This window comes from Pleurodeles waltl, chromosome 3_2 (genome assembly GCF_031143425.1).
Source record: "Pleurodeles waltl isolate 20211129_DDA chromosome 3_2, aPleWal1.hap1.20221129, whole genome shotgun sequence".
Lineage (NCBI taxonomy): Eukaryota > Metazoa > Chordata > Amphibia > Caudata > Salamandridae > Pleurodeles > Pleurodeles waltl.
Genome location: NC_090441.1, coordinates 43,040,264 through 43,060,942, shown reverse-complemented (window position 1 = coordinate 43,060,942; position 20,679 = coordinate 43,040,264). Strand labels below are relative to the sequence as shown.

General features: G+C 44.7%; 1 protein-coding gene across 2 annotated transcripts in view; it reads left to right on the top strand.

Annotated features, from left to right (window-relative positions):
• LOC138286443 (ras GTPase-activating protein 4-like) overlaps window positions 1-20,679 on the top strand; it is a 386,898-nt gene that overhangs the window by 146,904 nt on the left and 219,315 nt on the right. For both annotated transcript variants that reach the window (XM_069226706.1, XM_069226707.1), the window contains exon 5: window positions 12,763-12,892. In XM_069226706.1, the coding sequence (XP_069082807.1) occupies window positions 12,763-12,892 (130 nt within the window). The remainder of the gene's footprint in view (window positions 1-12,762; window positions 12,893-20,679) is intronic.

The window sequence follows — 20,679 nt, the reverse complement described above, 5'->3', positions numbered from 1 at the left end:
CCCCAATCACCTTTTTAAATGCTAACTTCTGGAAAACCACTGAATGGATTTACCCCAGATAGCAAAATGCAAAATTTTTGAGTAAAATACTGACTTAATGTCAGTGCCAGAGTTAATGAAGAAACAAAAAAGTCTTACCTATGGAAACTCTCACCTAACTATACCTACACAATGGTACTCACCACTGGCAGATAGATAGATAGATAGATAGATAGATAGATAGATAGATAGATAGATAGATAGATAGATAGATAGATAGATAGTGAAAATCTGAGATTCAAGTCTCAGACCACCGCTCACTTGTGGGTCTCTCAGGTGCCCAATAATAGGTACCAACTTCGCTTCTATCTCTCGAAGAATGAGCCAGGGAAGAACTGCTTGCCATTTGTTTATTAAAGTACATCTGCAGGAACCATGATGCGTTTCAGTTTCTTGAACACATGATATACTCACACAGGGGCTTTTGGGCAGCCCTCTTCATCTGTTGGCCTGTTCAGGTGTCACACTTAGCATTCACCCGCCACATCATGCTACATGTGACAAAAGATCAGCCTTTTCAGTCATTAGCTCTCTTCATTGTGAATGAGTGCCCTGTGTGTGTGCGCACATGCACTGCCACTTAATTAATAGTCAATTTCAGTGTCAAGGTTGGCTGGCCAATCTTCAGTATAATTTGTACTGTAATCATTGTTTTTTCTTTATTGTTGTGATCGCTCATGTTTCGCTTTTTCTTGCAAACATTGGCTCAGCACCATTAGATCGCAACATTTTTGTTTTTTTAACATTTTAAAATTTTTAATGACCATTGCATATGTTTTCAAAAAGAAAAACTTAAAAAAAAAATTCCAAAGCGATATCTGTTGTCTTTGCCAATACTTCTTAAGTTTGTTGTTACCTCTTTGTCAAACTCGTGCTGTCTTCTTGGGATACTAGGCAGTAATCCGTGTATCTATCATTGTCCCATCATGAGGGAACCTGGTCCATTCCTGGGAGTTGAGGCAGTGAATAGAGTCTGGCGGTCTGGGGTGCACCTTTTCCCCTTGAGTGACATAATTTTCCTTTGCCTGTCCATAAGTATGCCACAGCCGTTCTCAACCGACTGTGTTAGTGTCGGGGGAAAGGACATGGGAATGGGCTAGGGTTACCAGATTTTGAGGAGCAAAAAACGGGACAGGTCAGACATAAAAGAATGACTAACGACTTTACACTCACTTTTAAATCTGGCCTGTCCCGTTTTTTTTGCGTAGCTTTGTGAATGTGAGCCTATATATGTGATACATATCTATAAAAACACATACACATTTACAAGACTATACATATAAAATAAGCTATGGCTTGACCTCCTACCCTGCACCCCCAACCCGCCCCCACCCACCCACTTCACTCTGCCACCCCCACTCTGTATCTCTGCTGGGAGCAGACAGGGGACTGTGTTGCCTGACAGTAATAGCTAAATTACTTAATTATTGCATACTTTGTAGGCATCTGTTAAAGGAGAGTATACCTTTAACCTATGCTTCCCTAGATAATTTGACCTTTGTCCCAAAAACCGAGACATTTATGTAATAATTTGACCTTTGTCCCAAAAACCGGGACATTTGTTTAAAATTAAGAGAAGCGCCGGGACACCGGGACACGCCTCTAAAAACCGTGACTGTCCGGGGAAATCTGGGACGTCTGGTCACCCTAGAATGGGCGGGCCCTAATACTAATTGATACTTACATAGATGCAACTGGAACTTTTCTCCACTCAAACTGTAAGTGTTATCACAGTGTCTCATACTCATTCAAAAATCTGCTTCGGTGCGCCACACCGGGGTGTGAAGTAATATATTAATGTTGCCATACAACATAATTCGACCATTGCCCAGGGGCAGGCGGTGTAGAACACTTCTCTTAGGCATGATAGCAACCAGGTCTCCGTGCGATGACCTCATCCATCCTCAGCCAGGAAGCTACGCTTCCTGCCCTGCTCCAGCCACCTTGAGTAAAAAGTTCCAAACGCCCAGCCCACCCTATTTAAAGTGTGTGAAATGTGTATCTGGTAACAGGGAGCTCGTAGCAACCACTTCTGAGCACCGCCTCCCCTTTCTAGTGCTCCCCCATTGCCAACAGTTTCAAGTGTTCTAGCTTAAGTGTATTCTTGTCTCTCTCACCTGCTTTCTTAGCCTTGAAGGTCTTCACCAGGACAATACTCCCAGTAACCTTTTCCCCTAGTTCAGGTCACAGGTACCTCCAGACCTATTTACAATTGACCTGCCCTTGCCTTCCTGTTGTGTAATCACTGCCCTTCGTCTGGCACGCATCCAGCTTGGGTTTAGGCACTACATGAAGACCAACTCTAAGTTGGCTCGAGCAGTGGCCCGGTGGAGTAAGGCACCTACTCCAGCTCTCTGCGTTTTACCCGGGGGTCTTATGGATGAATCCAGCATCGTCCAATCAGACTTTTTCTTACCCATCCGAGGTTGCAAAGCCTGTACACTCACAGTGGAGAAGTGTGGCTCAATAATTAGAGCGGCAGACCCTGATGCAGAAATCTGGCCCGGGACCAGGGTTCAATTCCTGCCTCGGCAGGTCTTGGGCTCCACTTCCTCGGACCTGATGTTTCTCGCATGGGTGCCTAATCTAATTCATGGGTCCCACTCTGTAACTCTGGGCAATAGCTTGCTTAATCTCCACAAGGACCCCAACAGCGCTGGGATGCCTGGCTTCACCTTGGAGGTTGCCCAGGAGTGGGCACCTCACAGGGAAAAAGCCAGGAAGGGTTCCACAGCGGTATGCGTACAGTACCTTGAGACCCTAACGGGTGAGTAGTGTGCTATACAAGTATGAAGTTTACACACAGATTTAGAAGGTTACCATCTCTCCCTGACTAAGACAGAGCAAAAAAAGTACAAATCAAATTTAAGTTGGGCATTTCTTTTTTATGTTCAAAAGGTCTTTATTAGTTAAGTACGAATAAAATGAAACTATTGTTGGCTATAGGTAGACCACAAACACTGATCTAAAATTGTGAATAAGAAGCCAATGTCATGGCAGAATAAATAAAAGAATTCCATGAACATAATTCAATTACATGCAATATGGAGTGGGGCAATATTTAAGACAAGTTAAGCATTTTGTCCATTAAATAGGAAGAAAGAAGGTAAAGAAAAAGAAGAGAAAAAACGGGCAAAATCGGAGAGAAAAAGTCATAAAAAAATATGAATAAGTAAGACTAACAATTAATGTATAATTCAGAGAAGTTGCGAAGTTGAACGTTTCTGTAGAGCTGAAGAATGAAAAAACGAAACAGGACGCCTGCCGTTTACTGGTACTACTGGGCCTGCAGCAGGTGGATAGGAACATTGTCGTCCTCATTGAGGCAAAGTTTGCTTCTCGAAATCAGAGCTGGTATGTATTGAACCCTGGCAGGTATAACCCAGGGAATAATGTTTCTGTTTTCCTTTTGAAACAGGATTTGCATTGACTGACAAACATGAGGGTTGTTCCCGCAGCCCGGCAAAGTTTGCTTCAGCCTCTCTGTGCAGGATTTACTAGGACGGTCCCGTTCATAAAGCACATTTGCTCCTGAGGCGAGGGAAAAGGTTAGGCAGCTCGGTTTCTTTCACTGCAGCCCGACCTGTGATGGCGGCGAAGCTTCTCTGTGCCACGCGCCTGCTCAGGCCACATACATCCAATCATATGGATTCAAAGTTGAAAACAACATCAGAGAGCGCGGAAGCCCGTGCATTATTTATCTGCCAGTCACTGGATATAGCCCTGGGGCCCAAGTGCGAATGTTACGAGCGACGCATGCAAAGGAGTAGAGAGAGATACATAGACGTAGGAAGAATGGAGACTCCCGAGTCAGGCTGATGGAAAATACCACCTGTTCTACAGATCCTCCATGAACATTTTTACCTTGACTTAAAAAAAGGTTTTTCGCCACTGGTTTCCCCCGTAAGTAACCCTATCCTTAATGTCCATCCTCTGCCGTTCTCCTGTCTTTAAGTACAGCCTACGGGAATTTGGAAGCCACATTCGTGTTTGCCTTCATCTCTATTATTGTATGTCTGCAAATTGTCCGCACCTAATCTGAAAGATCAGAGCCTAAAGGTCATATCCTGCAACCTAGCAAAACCACGTCCTCTCCAGTTCCTTTAGTAATCCAACCTGTCATTTGTACGAACATACCCACACTAATGATTATGGGGGTCATGCAGGGGTCGATGCTGCAGCCCCTGGCCTGCCCCCTGCGATCCCCGGAACTGCCTTTGCAGCACTGGGCCATAGAGATGGCAAAATCAGTGGCGAGAAGACCAACTCCTCCTTCCTGGGGATGGACTCAAGGTGTCCTATTGTCACTCTTCCTGTGCTAACGTATTACATATGTTCTGTACATGCCCGAGTTTACAAGGGTTCTGGACATCAGTGGTCGATCAGCTACACTGGCTCTTGGGATGCAGCGATCTTCATAGATGGGAGGGATGTGCCCCTGGCCTCCTTCGGCACTCTAAGGCAAACAAAGCCACCTCATGGTTTTTAGGCCAAGCCCTACTGCTCACGCGGCACTCTATAAGATGTCAATGGGAGCATCTACCCATCCGGCGCTTGGCACTGTACCGTACTATCCTGGGCAGAAGCTGAGAGTGCGTCTCTCCAGTGCAAAGAGGACAGAAGACTCCACAAATATCCCCCATTAGACTGGGGAGAGCTCCTCTTGACATTTCGCGCCCAAGCGAAAAATTATGCGCTACCCCCTTGAGCTCACCATCTACCACATACATTAACTACCACTGCTCTATCAACATAGTAGTATACTGGGCATTCGGACTGCTGGGTTTGTTATGATTTTAGGTTCGTTTCACCATAGGTAAGTGGAATTTTCATATAGTAGTTATTGAACGCTGATGTTCTTGTACATTGGCACAAAAGATGGCGCCACTCATATTGCCTTGCCTGCCCATAACAAAGGATGTTGCTACAACAGGCCAGCTTTCAGCTGTGCTCTGACTGATATGGGATAAGCAAGTCAGCACCAGGGCCATTAATGTACTAAGTATACCTCACATGTAACGCAGCAGCTAGTGGCAACGCGAAGTACCTACTGTAATGTGCAAGAACACAGAGATGGCCAGTCCTTATGAGCATCGGTCGGGGCTTCACCCTCCTTGTTTTTTGCCAGACTTTTATTCTGCTAATATTGAATCATACTATACGATTAACTATTAGTGTAATTGTAAGGAAATACCTCTTTTTTGCATGTTCACTCCCACATTTTTGGACTGATGCTGCAGGTTTCTCAACTCTGAGAGTGCACTGAGGCCTGCTAACTAGACGTCAGTGCCAGTGTTTTACCCCCATTTAAATTGCACGTCAAATTGGACACACCCAATTGGCAGGGCCCGGCTTACTTATAAGTCCCTAGTATATTGTACCCAGGGCATGTAAGGCAGAGTGTCAACTCAGCATTGCAGCACCGTTTGTGTCCCCCATCTTGTGACAGCATACAAAATGGCTCCTAGCCAGCCACTGCGAACTGGAAGGGCAGTGTTTGCACTACCAGTTCAACTTTGCCATTTAAACCTGTGGCAAGGCCACCCTACCCCTTAACATTATATGTGAGTCTCCCCTAAGGAAGGCCTATCAAGTCCTATGGCAGGGAGCAATATTGTGCTAAGTAAGACAAAAGTTTACAATATGTCTTGGCAGCAACACTTCCAAATTGTCATTTTGCTGTGGGTAAAGATGGTAGCTCTATTGATTAATATAGGGATACCGCGTGGCATCCTCACCTGGCTAGCTTTTGACTGGGACTACCAAACTGAGTTATGTGAGGTATCAAATTAGTCGTGGCATTAAGTGACACCTGATGTCTAGGTCGAAATTATTGACACTATTAATAGTGGGCAACTTTTAGAAAGTTGCCCCTCCGTGCTCTGCTTGACCAGCAGCCTCACAAAGGCATACACACTCAGACAGGTTTCTGACCACCTGGGGAAATGTGAACAACTCCCAGACCCAGGAACAAAGTGAAGTGCTGCAGCAGTGAGGTGTCACCTCTTCTGCCCCGATGGGCACTCAGATGGGGAGGGCGGGAGGGTTAGCCCAAAGGCAAACTTCAAAGCGGAAGCCGCCTTTGACGGGCTGCCTGGCCCAACACCCCTGAGCAGGATGTCCTTTGTTCCTGGTGAATGCATGGAGACAGGGCCAGAGAGAGGAAACTCACCCCCAAACTGGCTTTACCATGGGTATGTTGCCCTCAGGTGGCCACACCTCTACTGTGGGCTACCTTGCTCTTCACTACCAATAAAGGATTGTGCCATCTTAGAGGGGGCAAGAATGTGGCATTTTGGGATAGCCAGATACCACACATCACAGGACGTTCATCACTAGGTAGAAAGGGACCCAGTATCTCATTGGCTAGTGACTGTGTGGTCCACTCAGAGCATGTTCCTGGGATAAATATGGCACCTCAGCACATTGATCCTCAGTACTTGCTGGACTTGGAAGAAGGACGAGAAGAAGACCACTTTTCACCATTTAGAAACACACATTGAGAGGCAGCGAAGCCAAAGCGACTGCACCTGCTGCATTTTGGGCTAGCGGAGTTTAGATCCTGTTCTGTGTGCCTGGCTCAGGGAAAAGCTGGTTCTCGGCCCCAGTCTGAAGCAGAAACTACAAGGGTCAGTTGGCAGGCCCCCCAGAATGGATCTGGGGACATAAAATCTGAAAGAGCCCAAGAAGCATCTCTGGGTGCCACCGCAGGCGTTTTGCCGCTACCAGGCACCCCAAAGGACAATTCGGATTAGCCAAAAGGTGCACCTGGGTCTGGTGGTCGCTTGAGTGTTGGTTGTGATTGGATTTGTTGCCAAAGAGGGACACCAACCTCAACCAAAGGTTTACACTATGACCGCTGTGTTGCAAAAACGCAAGGTCTGCATTGGCAGCCCTTGGAGCCCTACAAAGAGGGCTTTGTAGGACCCTGAGATCCATCTACAGAGTCGCTCGCACTCACCTGTGGATCGAGGGCTCCACTATTCTAACCCTCATCGACCGCACAACATCAGGTGCATTCTTTGAGCATCATTGAGCCTACATCCCTCACCATCAGAACCACTCCATTGTCGTTTGTGGTAGTCATCATGTAAAGTTTGGATCTTATTCTAAAAACACTCTGGTGTCCAGGTAACTGTCCAGAGTATCCTTTTGGGTCCCCTAGACCTCTATCCTATCAGACTTGGTCGCCCAACTCGGGCTGGAACTGTCTTAAGTTTCCAAACTTTTTGTTGCCCAGTGCATGTTTGCAGTTGATACAAAAGTTATCTATTGGTTCTAAAATCTGTACCTCAGGAACCTCTTGTGGATTTTGATGACTAAGGGCCAGATGCACCAAAGGATTTTACCCATTCTGTGTCTATGGGAAAAAGCTTTCGTACATATGGCCCTAAGTTCTCTAAAAATATATAAAAATCTGCTATTTTTTTGTAAATCGGTGTCTTATTCCTATCGTGTCATGGGACGTTCCTATTCTCTTGTTTAATGCTGTTAAATGCTTTACACATTTTTCCTTTGCTAAGCCTTACTGCTCGCAGCCGCAGCTACCCAGGGTTGAGCTTAAGGTTGATTAGACCTGCCTGACTGGACCCAAGATGGATCACCTTCAAACTCCTCATCCACTCTCACAAAGCTCTCCACGAAGCAGGCCCTGCATACCTCAACAAGCGTCTCAGCTTCCATGTTCCCACCCGCCAGCTCTGCTCCACCAACCTCGCCCTCGCCACCGTCCCCCCGCATCCACCGTACCACAACCGGCGTTAGATCCCTCTCCCACCTCACCACCAAAACCTGTAACTCCCTCCCAGTCAACCTACGTCTGACCCAGGACCTCCTGACTTTCAGAAAACGACTCAAGACCTGGCTATTTAAGCAGTAGCAACCCTCCCCCCGTGCCATGAGACCCTAATGGGTGAGTAGCGCGCTTAACAAGTGATTGATTGATTGATTGTGATGGGGTAGGTAGTTTACAACAAGAATACTGGATGTTTCCATGCTTACCATGTTCCTAGGCTGAATATATCTAAAACAAAAAGAAACGTTTTCTTCCTCTAAGATGCATCGAAGTGCAAGAGCTCAGTATCACATGCAACACCTGCAGGTTAAATTGCACTTTTACTGATCGGGGCAAAAGTCGGAAGTATAAATATGAAAATGTGAATTGAGTCAGTGTCCAGAGGCAAAAGGTGATAATTCTTTATTACTCATGACATGACATGAAGCTATTAGGACAGACTTGAACTCAGGGAGCAGTAAACACATAACCAAAATTAGGTGGCAAAAGAGGAACTCCAACTCCAAGAGTCCTTGTCATAAGGCCATCCAAGTGCCATTCTTCCTCTACTCAGGTCTACTGCACTAGCTGCATGCACAAAGGTCAAAGTGAAGAATTCTATGGCGTTGCAATGTACAGTTGAGGACGCAGCTGTGAACAATCCAGTTCAGTTAAGAGCCTTGGCTCTCTGTTAGACTATCAGGTAAACTGTTTTAGGCATTTTATTAAAAATAGTTTTTGAGAAATAAACTTGAAGTGAAAAAAATGTTTTAGTTGAAATGTTTTCTGACTTGAAACACTCCCATTTGCAATCCATCATTCCTTTTGAATAGTCATCCAAAGTTACCTCCAACACTCACTTTTGCATAGATCAGCGCAAACTGCCAAGTTGACTAATGCTGGAGTTAGAGAAATGAATTTACCAGATCAGTGATTGAAGTGATGGTGGAAAAGGATGATTTTCTGCCTTGTAAAATAAATCAGCCGAAAAAACAACAACTTTAAAAAAAAAAAAAGCAGAGACTGTTTTTATAGTAATTTTCTTGAGTTACAGGAAAAGTAATGTACATATAATAAATTTGAGAAGAGAGTAAAATACCAAAGGGGAGAACCAGAATTTTTTTTTTAAATAAAAAAGCTTTCCACACATTTGTTCTTCAACAGAAGCCTAATTTAGGTAGGAATTGGTTATTTTTTTTTGTGCAAAAGTATTCAACCAAATTGCCGTTCAAACAAATGTTTTTGAGAAGTTAACTCTATGTCAGACATTGGCGTATTAGTTGAGAGGAGTGAGAACCCACCTTAAATAATAATTCAAATTTTTTGTCAGGCGGAACTACAAAAGTCATTTAGTCCCCAGGGGTCCAGGACCTGGGTACACCACTTGGAGGGCTAGGACTTACTCTAACTGAAGCCAGCAGCAGGCTCCAGGGCAGGTCCATTTGTTACTGGTCAGCTGGGCAGTAGCAGAGAGAGAGGCCTCTGGAAGCTTGATGTAGCCCTGTAGCTCAATGGGAGATCAGCCAACTGACAATTGGAGTCTCTTCTGTGGTCCAGAATTCAAGGCAAACAGGTTCAGTCTTGCATCAGGTTTGTCAGACAGCAGGCCAGTCCTTCTAATTCTCTGCAGGTCCAGCAGTTTTCTGAGGAAAGGTCTATGGGGTCCACGTTTATGCCCAGTGCCAGCCTATGGTTGGAGGGCAAGCCTCTGTCCACCCCTTAAAAAAAACTTCTGGTCAGTTCCTCTACCCCACTGGGTTTGGTGCCAGCCTGACTAGAAAGCCAAAGGGGATGCAGGCCTAGGTGTGAGCTTCATCTGCTAGTGATAAAGTAGACATCCTTTGAAGCTGGGGAAGGAGCTTGGCGCAGACTCCCAGGCCATCCTGTCAAGGTTGCCAGCTTCCATGGCCCTTTGTCCACAGTCTAGGAAAAATGCTAATTTCCCACCAGGGGAGCCAGGAGGAGTCAGGTGACACTGGACTCTTGCAGAAAGGCCCCCTTTTGCTTCGGCAAGAAAGCAAAAAATGTCTTCTGAACTCTCTGTCAGTGAGGCTTTTACCTCATCTCTTAAAATCCACTCATCACATGTTCTGGACGCCAAGTGTTTTATGGACCTACAGGGTGCATATAGAACATAAAGACCCAAGGGCCCTCATCACATTTAACCCCTAGGGCTTCTTCACCACTTACAGGGGTGCAAATGAAATAATTCAATCACATTTTTATACCTGTTAAGGCAAATGAAAATGTGTACAAATATTATTTCATTATGCCACAAGTAAAAGTTATGGCACGTTGAACACGAACCGGACGCATGGATCTAGAAATACTCCTACGGCCTTCAGAAATGACAGGAGAAGCAATGAAACCACATTCTGTGCTGAACGCCTTCTCTCCTTGCAGCTTGTTTTCAGCCTGCCCGAGGACCAAAAATAGCACACCTATATTTCAGCTTGATCTATTGCTTAAGCAAATCTGGCATTTAACGCAGTTGAGTGGTTGCAGTGAAAGTATGAGCCTATTTCATGTTGGCTCCTACAGGAGGAGGAGAGAGTCATCCAGGTGCCTATGGATATATAAATACAGGAATCAACAGTATTCTGATAACGTTGCAGGGTTTACTGGTGGTGAAACTACTGACTGAGATCCACGGAAATACCATGTTCAAATGCAAAATCTCCGTTTAAAAACATACTCTACATACTATGTACTCCACAGCTACAAGTGTTGTTTTCATTCCACTGTGCTTTTTCAAAGCTATTAGGCTTGCATCATCACGTTTCAGTTTTCATTTATTGGAAAACGTTGTTGGATTCTAATACTTTGGGGGCTGCACTCCCTGTATTAAGTCCAGCTCTAATGTCCTTATTACTGTCTAATTGTGACATCTCTAGTCCTCTGTAATGAGGAAATGTCATAATGTTTAACTGTAATACGCTGTTTCAGCTGAGTTGTTAAGTCGCAATAACTGCTGCCAAAGCCAGTAGTCAAGGTGGAGGGAAGGCCACAGAGCGTAGGGTGATCAGCAGGAACGATATTTATTGCAGCATGTATATTTTAGGCACACAATAGGTCATTACAGGAAAGATACAATCTCTCCGCATATTTCTACACATTCTGAGTTGCAGCATTTATTTATTCTGATTTATGTTAATCTGAACCTAACATCTTTTTTTGAACAAGTTACTAAATGCTTTTTAGTGTGTTTAATTTCGCACTTCACAGGTGCACCCATACTAGCTCTTTTATTTGAAAGAGCAAGACATAAAGGATTTAAGCAGTTTGTAGGAAATATGATGCTATGACCATGTATTATAAGGAATAAAATGCTCACTGCTGTACTAAATGATATCGCATGTCCACTCAGAGTTCCATCACGTTATAAAGGAACTCAGCCTTTGGCGTTTGTTCGTCCATATGGTGATGGTACTCTTTGATGACTTAAAGTGTCCTTATATCGCACAGAAGGGGGCACTTTATCTCACATGTAAACTGTAACCCAAGTTGGGTACTGAACTCTATAACGCCACGTGGAGGACGATTACTGACCATCACCCTTCACTTTGCAGTAAGAGATCGGCTTACTGAAAAGGGACACTATTTCACTAGCCTGGGGACCCAGACATAATAAAAGCACTGCACGCGGGCTCTCGTAAAAAAAAGGGATATAATTCCAGTTAAATAGACTCAAAGAAAACACAGTCAGACCTCTGCTCGGAAACACTTGTGCAGACAAAAATGAAACCAACAACACAGTATCCATTGCTTAGCTCCACTACTGCTATGTAGGTTCCAATCAAATAGAACAACCTTAACCTTCACATGGCTTCCTATGGCCATTAGCCTTCAGGCATCCTCACCAGCCCTCCATTCCCAGTGTTCTGCACTGGAGGGCCACCGCATTTCTTCCCAAGCATGAACTCTATCCCAATCTTGAGCATGCGGACTGTGTGTTTCCGTGTTATCCACTCCCCTTAGTCTTACCACAGATCACTCACGTCACAAACAGCCAACATGAATGATATCCTCCTGCAAATGGTCTGGTACCCATGTTCCAGGCACCATCGTGTCTTGTTTGTATTATTTTTCTGCTAGAGTACCTGTTCAGTTTGCAGTATATTTCCTTTCTTATCCAGTCCCAAGGGACTACTTGCATGGGATTTTCCCTTTTTAACACGTGTAGTGTTTTATTCCTGAATTTTATTTACTAAACAGTAATTAGCTGGCATGTGCTAATAAAAATCTTGAAAACTCTTGTCCTACTCACAAATGTATGCAAAACCCCTCCTCCAGTAATGCTGACAAAAGGCAGCCCATTCTTCATAGTATCCCTTTCAGTACTGGCAAAATCACAGCTCAGTGTACAAGATAAAGACAATACCCCATAAGGTAAACTCATTCGTTAGTAATAATGAGACACACATACAAATTATGATACACAAAATTTGGAAACTCACATACACCTTTGTAATTAAACTGATTCCTCTTTCGACCAGATAGGGGTAGTGAATGGTTAAGTACTTCTAGCAAGGCAGTACAGAAGGGTTAAAGAGGAAAGACCTTGAACCAAGAGCGTTTACAGAGCATTGGCAGCCTGAACAGGTGGGGATAGCCCCCCGGCTGAGGGGGCCAGTCCCCACAGCCTAAAACCTGCATAGAATGGAACAAAGCCACTAATGGCCAGGGACGAGACCCATATACCAAGAAGTACTCTGGGGACAATGAAATGTAAAGAGAATATGTCTGTTCTATTACTGATGTGTTAAACATGAAAAATGAAAATTCTGTGAGACAAAAGCCCTCACCCACCCAGAGGGTGCCATGCTTGTTGCCTTCTACCTATTCAGTGCCTGCGGCTGCTGTTTTCACGGCAATGCGGGACCAAGAGAGGACAAGAGAGTGCAGTGAGCAGGTGAGGTATAATCAGGCCTCTTTCTTTATCTGGGCAGGTTTCAGTGGCTGGCTGAATCTGGCAGAGATTGATCCCGACGAGGAGGTGCAGGGAGAAATCCACCTGCAGATCGAAATTCTCCAGACTGACTCATCGAGAAGGTTGCGGTGTCACGTGTTTGAAGCAAGGTAAGGAGTTGTGGTGGGGGAGACTGCAGTGAGGCTTCATGACCTGTAGGCAGTGTTATACAGGGTACAGTTCAACTCCCTGGTGGTCCACGCAGGAACTGTCCCCTCTGCTGCAAGCTCACCCCTTATCGGTTTATTGGGTGCACATGCTTGCCTCTTCAGTCACAAGTATGCAGTAAAGATGCTGGGGCTCTAGTGTAGGGAGTCACATTTATTTTTAACATAAACAACATTAATTATCTTGGTGTCTGATTGACAGGGTACCTATTGTTGAACACATTCTTATGATGTGTGTGCTGTGCACATAAAAGACACTCAGGTTTTTGCACATTTGGATAGGTCATGGATGTTGGGATGGGCCAAAGATTATCAAGAAGACCACAAAAAGGGTGTAATAGCAGCGACTGCATGGCCAAATTAGGGCTTGCAGTCAATCAATGATATGAGTCAGGTACACCTAGTTGCTTTTGCTCTTTAGGGCTCAATCAGTATAGCTGTCCCAGTGCAGTCTGAATGAGAAAGCCTCACCCACTTGTTGTGGCATGCTTCCTCCTAAGCAACCTCATCCCACTTTGAGTCTTCCTTATTCAGGCTATATTAGCACATCTAAATTGTTTGGGCCCTCAAGAGCAAAAGCAACGAGGTGCACCTGACTCATATCATTGATTGACTGTGAGCCCTAATTTAGCCAAGCATTGACTACCATCACACCTTTTTATAGTCTTTTGGTGAATTACAACTCCTACATAGGCTCCGTAAAATCCAGAACACCGTTGCAAGACCTTTCGCACCGCACCCACACTACACTACCCCTTAGGGAGCTTCACTGGCTCCCCATTTACAAGCGCAGCCCATTCAAACTTCTCACACACACACACAAAGCCCTACACAACACAGGACCAGAATACCTGAACAGCCGCATACACTTCACCAACCTACCAGACACTCTGCCTCACTGTCACTCGCACACCTTCCCTGCATCAGCAAAATCAAAACTGGAGGTCGCTCATTCTCTTACACCGCACCCAAGACATGGAACGACCTCCCTCTACACACCAAAGCCTCCTCCTCACTGCTTGAGTTCCGCAAGAAGATGAAGACCTGGCTCTTCATATAAGCACCTTGGCGACCACAAAACTACACACATGCCCAAGCGCCTGGATACCCTCTCTGGTGATTAGTGCGTTATATGAAACAATATAACATTACATAACATTGTTTGGGGACTGTGTGATGGTATACCTCTATCTCTCTCCTTCTGATAATCAAAGATTGTCCATTCATGTCAAGCGAAGGATGCACATTCATATACCCATCTCTATGACTCTGATCAATCATTTCTTTTTAATGTAACTCTGCTGGGGAAGGGTAGGGCCCGCATGGCAGGAGGAACCTTTTTTTTTATTTTGCAATCCAGATGGAAGAAGGCTGCTTCTGAAGAGTAGGACGGGCCCTCGCAGGTCAGTACCAATTAAAAAAAGTTTAGCTTTCCAGCATTTGCAGCACCTAACGTTCCTGCATTACCTCCACTTCCTTCTGGTGTGTTTATTATGCCCATGATAACATGAAAAAAAAGCAGTGATACACCTGACAAATGTGAATTGTTCCCCTGGTGTGCAAGCATCACTCGAGATTGTCTGTATTTTTTTTTAAATATTTGGCAATGTGGTCTCCAAAGTGTCCACTGCACTGCAGGAGCTGTAATTATAGATAATATCCCAGGGGCACAACAGACCTTTGCCCCCGCTTGTGTGATCCGGGGTAATTCGGTATTATAGACGGTGCGGCAGATGCTCGCATGGCCTATTCTGTCATATGGATTGCACTGGTGCTAAATGTACCAGACAATATATCTGTGGAGCATCATTTGAGAGTGTGGCCCTCTGGGAATCCTTTGCATTTGAACCCGTGCCACATAGAGGTGGCTCACAGTGTACCCTTTGTGGGAGTGTGCAGGAATCCTGGTGAACCTCCAGAAATCCTCATTCAAGGCAGGTGAAGTCAACCACTTTAACTCACCCCCTGGGATCTCTGCGCTCCTATTCGAAACAGAGGATGGGGCGCCTCCTCCAGCGAAAGGCAAACCAGCAGCTTATAACAGCCACTCTGCCTTTCACTGATGCACTGTATTCAGCGCAGGAAAAGGATTGCCTTTGCGCTGGTAACAGCATAGTTGATGTGAAGCTGCTCACCGTCCCGATCTGCTTGTGGCACACACATTAAATGGTGCACCGTGGCGCAGAGTGGGACAACGTGTTGTTTCTGCATTGCTACTCAAGTGGGGATTCGTCAATGACTTTTGCAGTGATCACACATCCCCCGTTTTGACGCTGTTGAACATTTGCCTTATGAGTGTGAACATTCTTCTGACTTTCCTCATACCTTTTGGAACCATTGGACAACTGTCAGATCATCAAATAAGACAATCCTACAACCTTTCGACAGTGTTTATATAGTCAGTGGTTTGTCAGTCCCAAAAAAATTAGCACATTGACATTTAGTACCAGCATTTCCATCTCTTGGAGTTTTTTAAACTGCTCGTCAGTTTTTTCCACTGGTAACTCATTATTGTTTTTATTCCAAGTCTTATTGTCGGCAGCGTAGAGGAAAATCTCGTTTTCTGCGCTTTCTTGATTGGGCAGGGAGGAACCTACTTCTGCTCCTGGTGTTCCTCTGGAATTACCCTATCCCTAGTGCTTAATTTGTCAAATAATGAGTGCTGGATCCAAAGCTCTGCTCAGAAACCTGCGGCCAGTGTATTTAAATGTTGGCCCGCCGAATATCAAGGCTGGTAGTCCTAAATCGGGTTCATGCCTCTTTAATCCTCCACCAGGCACTCCCTGCCTCCTTTGCCTTTCTATTGCAGGTTCCTCCTCCCCTTTGTGCCAATTTTTCTGTCTTTTCCCTTCCTCCATCGTTCTGCTTTGTTTGTTTTTCCCTCCTTTGCTCTTAGGAAATGTCCAATGCAGAAAAATAAGTGCCAGTCCCCAGAAACGAGTGCTGGTGCCCGCCTCTGGCAACCACCAGCTCACGTTAAGCACTGCCTATCCCACTCCCATGTTTCCAGAGTAATCTTCATTTATCAGCACCGGTTGTATGGGATTAAATAGCACAACATAAGGCAAAAAACGCCCTGGGCCAATCAGATTGGTTTTTTTCTTCACTCCCTCAGGAATCCCACAAACCCACCCCGGCCAGAAATCTATAAACTTCTGACCTTAATTTCTCAAAAGGTACCACACAGATTTATGCCTAATGACAGAAAGCCCACTTTTTGGGTAAGTATCTAGCGTTCTGCCAGATTTGGTGCAATTATGTTCAGCTGTTTTTGGTTGTAGCACTATTCAAAATTCGCTATGGAAATTGCATGTGGAAATCACTTTTTGAGCAGCCCACCCCCACTCCACCCCTTGCCTTTTTCTCGCTCTCCGATTGATGGATCACCCCAAAACTTTCCAGGAAGGAGCTAAGGTGGATGAACTTTATTTTGAAAAGTTTCTTAAAGATTCATCAAGCATCTGCAAAGTTCTTACCAAAACAACACAATCAATTTCCTGTGTTGACTAGATCTTAGCTATGACTGCACAGTGACGACAAAAAATGAGAACTAGTGCATCAAACTGAATTCAACTCAAGATCATTGCCACCCGGGAGTGCGTCCAATACACAGTTACATATTGTTATAATATTTCAAATATATGTGTACAGGGCTGGTTTAAGGACTGGTGGCGCCCTGTGCGACAGTTTATTTTGGCGCCCCCCCATCCCATGACCTCCTCGGTTTCACTCACTACCACCCGGGAAATGTGCCCTTCATCTCTCCGTCGTTCCCCTTTCACATACGTTTATGTGTTTTAAAGCACTTGTAAACGCTGGCTTTACTAATCCACTCAGCTAGCGATAAAATATAGGGTCATATTTAAGAGCCCCTAGAGCCATTCTAACGCCACATTAGCGTCATTTTTTTATGCTAATGTTGCGTTAGAAGGCCAAAAAAGGTGTGCCATATTTACAAAGTGGCGCAATGCATGAATTGCGCCACTTTGTATCCCTTTGCGCTACATAGTGCCTGCGTCAGGCATAATGTATTCAAAGGTGGCATTCCCCCGTTGGGGGGAGGTAAGGGCGCATAGAAATCTGACAGATTTCTTTGTGTCAATTTTTTCCAGCACTTTTAACGCCTGCTCAGAGCAGGCATTAAAAGGAGGCTTCTTTTGGTTACAGTGGGCCTCTGGGTGCTTTGCAGGATTAGCATCTACATTTTTTTACACTAATCCTGCAAAGCGCCGGACCAGCATAAAAAATTCTGCACTAGTCCCCTAACTACTGCCATGTTGCGCTGGAATTTAAATACAGTGCACACATGGTGGCGTTAGGGGAGCGCTAAGGGGCGCAAGAAAAGTGGGGCAGCACTGTGTGCAGCGCCACTTTTTCAAATATGCGCCATAGGGTCATATTTAATAGCCCGTATCACCATTCTAACGCCACATTAGCATATATCTTTTATGTTAATGTGGCGTTAGAAGGCCAAAAATGCTGCGCTATATTTACAAAGTGGCGCACTGCATGCATTGCGCCATTTTGTAACCCTTTCTGCTACATTATGCCTGTGCCAGGCATAATGCATGCAGAGGGGGCATCCCCCTGTTAGGGGGCGAAAAACGTGGCACAAAGAAATCTGACAGATTTCTTTGCATCATTTTTTTCTAGCACTTTTAATGCTTGCTCACAGCAGGCATTAAAAGGAGGCTTCCATTGGTTACAATAGGCCTCTGGGTGCTTTGCAGGATTAGCGTCAACATGTTTGATGCTAATCCTTCAAAGTGACGGCCTAGCATAAAAAATTCTGATGCTAGTCCCCTAACTACCGCCATGATGCACCGTATTTTAAATATGACGCACACATGGTGGCATTAGGGGGGGGCGCTAGGGGACGCAAGAAAAGAGGTGCAGCACTGTGTGCAGTGCCACTTTTTTCAAATATGCCCCATGCAGCAGTGCTTAATTTGTAAATGAAAAGGTGCCGGTACCCAAAGCCCTCCTCTTAAACATGCGGCTGCTGCAATTAAATATGTGAACACGGAAGACAGAGGCAGCATAATCCTAAAGCCATCTCAGGCCTCTTCAATCCATTTACAGGCACTCCCTGACCCTTCACCTCACTCTTGCGAATTTCAGCTTTTTCCCATTGTGGCACTTTTTCATTTGTCTCTTCCTCCGTCCTTTCCCATATGTGTCTTTTTCTCGCAGTAAATGCTTGAGGCAGAAAAATAAGCACTGGTCCTCAAAAATAAGTGTGGTGCTCTGCACCGGAAACAACAAGCACAAATTAAGCACTGCCATAGAGGCATATTTAAGAGCCCCTAGTGCCATTTTAACTCCACATTAATGTCATTTTTCACACTAATGTGGCATTAGAAGGCCAAAAACACTGCACCATATTCGCAATGCATGCATTTTGCTACTTTGTAACCCTTTGCGCTGCATTATGCCTGCATCAGGCATAATATATGCAAAGGGGAGATCCCCGTTAGGGGGGGCCAAAAACAATGACGCAAACAAATCTGTCACATTTCTTTGCTTCATTTTTTTCCGGGACTTTTAACGCCACCTCAGAGCAGGCATTAAAAGAAGGCTTCCATTGGTTACAATGGGCCTCTGGATGCTTTGCAAGATTAGTGTCAACATTTTTTATGCTAATCCTGCAAAGCGCCGGACTAGCGTAAAAAATTCTGACACTATTCCCTTAACTACTGCCATGGTGTGTCGTATTTTAAATATGACGTACACATGGTGGCGTTAGGGGGCACTAAGGGGTGCAGGAAAAGTGGCGCTGCACTTTGTGCAGCGCCACTTTTCTTAAATATGCCCCATAGTTCTGTTATTTGCAGCAGGCATATTAACCCTCTATGCTACTTTATGTTGAGTCAAAGCTGCCACTAGCCAAAACTCCCATCTCTCTCTCTAGCAGGACCATTAATCACAAGAGGTATCTTGATATTTTAATTCTTTCTTGAAGGCTAAACACACAAGGAACTTTTCAGCAGGTGCTTTTAAATCTCATGTGTGGGAATTTATTGCTAAACGCAGTGCCCCCCTGAGGTCAGCGCCCGGTGCGGTCGCACCACCCAAAAGTAGCCCTGTATGTGTATGAAAATGATCAAACAGGTACATAAACATATTTATTCCTTATACAGTAGAACACAGCATAATATGTGGTAGCTAATGCAATGTGTACGAGTAATTGAACTCCCAAAGGTTTCTTCTTGGTAAAGTCAGCTGGAGACAATAGGCAATGTAAAGGGTACTATGGCATGAATAACATGTAACTTACACATATAACAAGAAGGCACCTTGCATGTGGGATGAGTAACGAGCAAAATGTACATGTAGGATCCATGGTAAGAAAGCAAAATAACAAAGCATCATATGTGACAATATACGAACACCCCATACAACATACGATCACCCCGTACACTGTCATGGGGTGAGATGATGACAACCAAGAAAAAAAAGGGGTGCCCCAGTGTTGTATAAATATCAAAAAAGGTCACACCTCACTAATCTCCATCAATGTAAATGGTCAACAGATGATATTAATGTAATATATGTGAAAACGTAGATAAACATATAGGTATACTGTGATCAGTATACAGGATCCAAAATCTATTCTCTGTGGGAAAGCTAGATCCTGTGCATGTGGGCTGTAAACGCCATAGGCCATTGACAGTTGGGGGTTGCCACCTTTTGGGGATTGGCCATAGGATCAATTCACTGCTGGGCATGAGCGAAGGCTGTGCACAGCGGGTCGCTGGGGCACCCTCAGAGGAGTTAGGTACAGGGTCTAGCCAGAGACCAGATCGGCTGTGCAAAATGGGGAGTCTGGTGCCTGTAGATGAGTTGGGTACAGGACCTGGCCGAATGACACTCCACACAGCCAGCCTCCCACTGTGCATGGCTCAAGACTTTGAGCCAAGGTGCCAATCTTCAGTGAAGATTCCTTTGTTGCTTTGTTTGTAATTTGTGATTCTATTCCTGATAAAAAAAGTGGCCCTGTTCCATGTATTGCTTTGTGGGTGATACTAAGGATCTTGAAGGTGGATCTTCTGTAAATAGGTAACCTGTGTAGGGCCCTCAATGCAGGGGAGATGTGGGCTTATTGCTTTACATTTAGGACTAGTCTTCAGCAGAGTTCTGAATTTTTTGTTTGTTTTTTCATAGTTGATAAAGATGACCCATGGTAGAGGCCACTAGCACAATTAAGTTTAGACAGTACAAGCGAGATAGTAGCTTGAACCTTGTGTGAAAATCGTAGGTGGGGGAAGATATGAATTGAAGCTTGATCTTGCTAACTTGTCCACACTGGGCATTCATGGATAATTCCAAGGTTTTCATGTCCTTAAACACTTCAGGAGAGGGTCCCAGATCACAAGGCCAAGCACAGAGTGGGTCGTAATTTTTCTATGAGTATTTCAGTTTTGGATGCATTCCATTTGAGGTCGCTCCATGTCATCTCCTGATTAATGGCTTTGAGGCAACTGAAGTTTTTTGAGTTTCAAGTGTCTTTTGTGCTTTCCAGGTCGAGACATATTTGTGTGTCATCTGCGTAGTTATATCACATGAGCTAAAATTAATTGATCATTGCCATTAATTAATTCATGTAGATGTGGAAAAGCAGAGATAAGATGATAGAGCCTTGAGGGACTCCTGCTTTTGTGAAGTATGGTTTAGATGTGAAAGGGGGAGTGTAGATGCCATTTGACCTGTTTTGAAGGTAGGATATGATC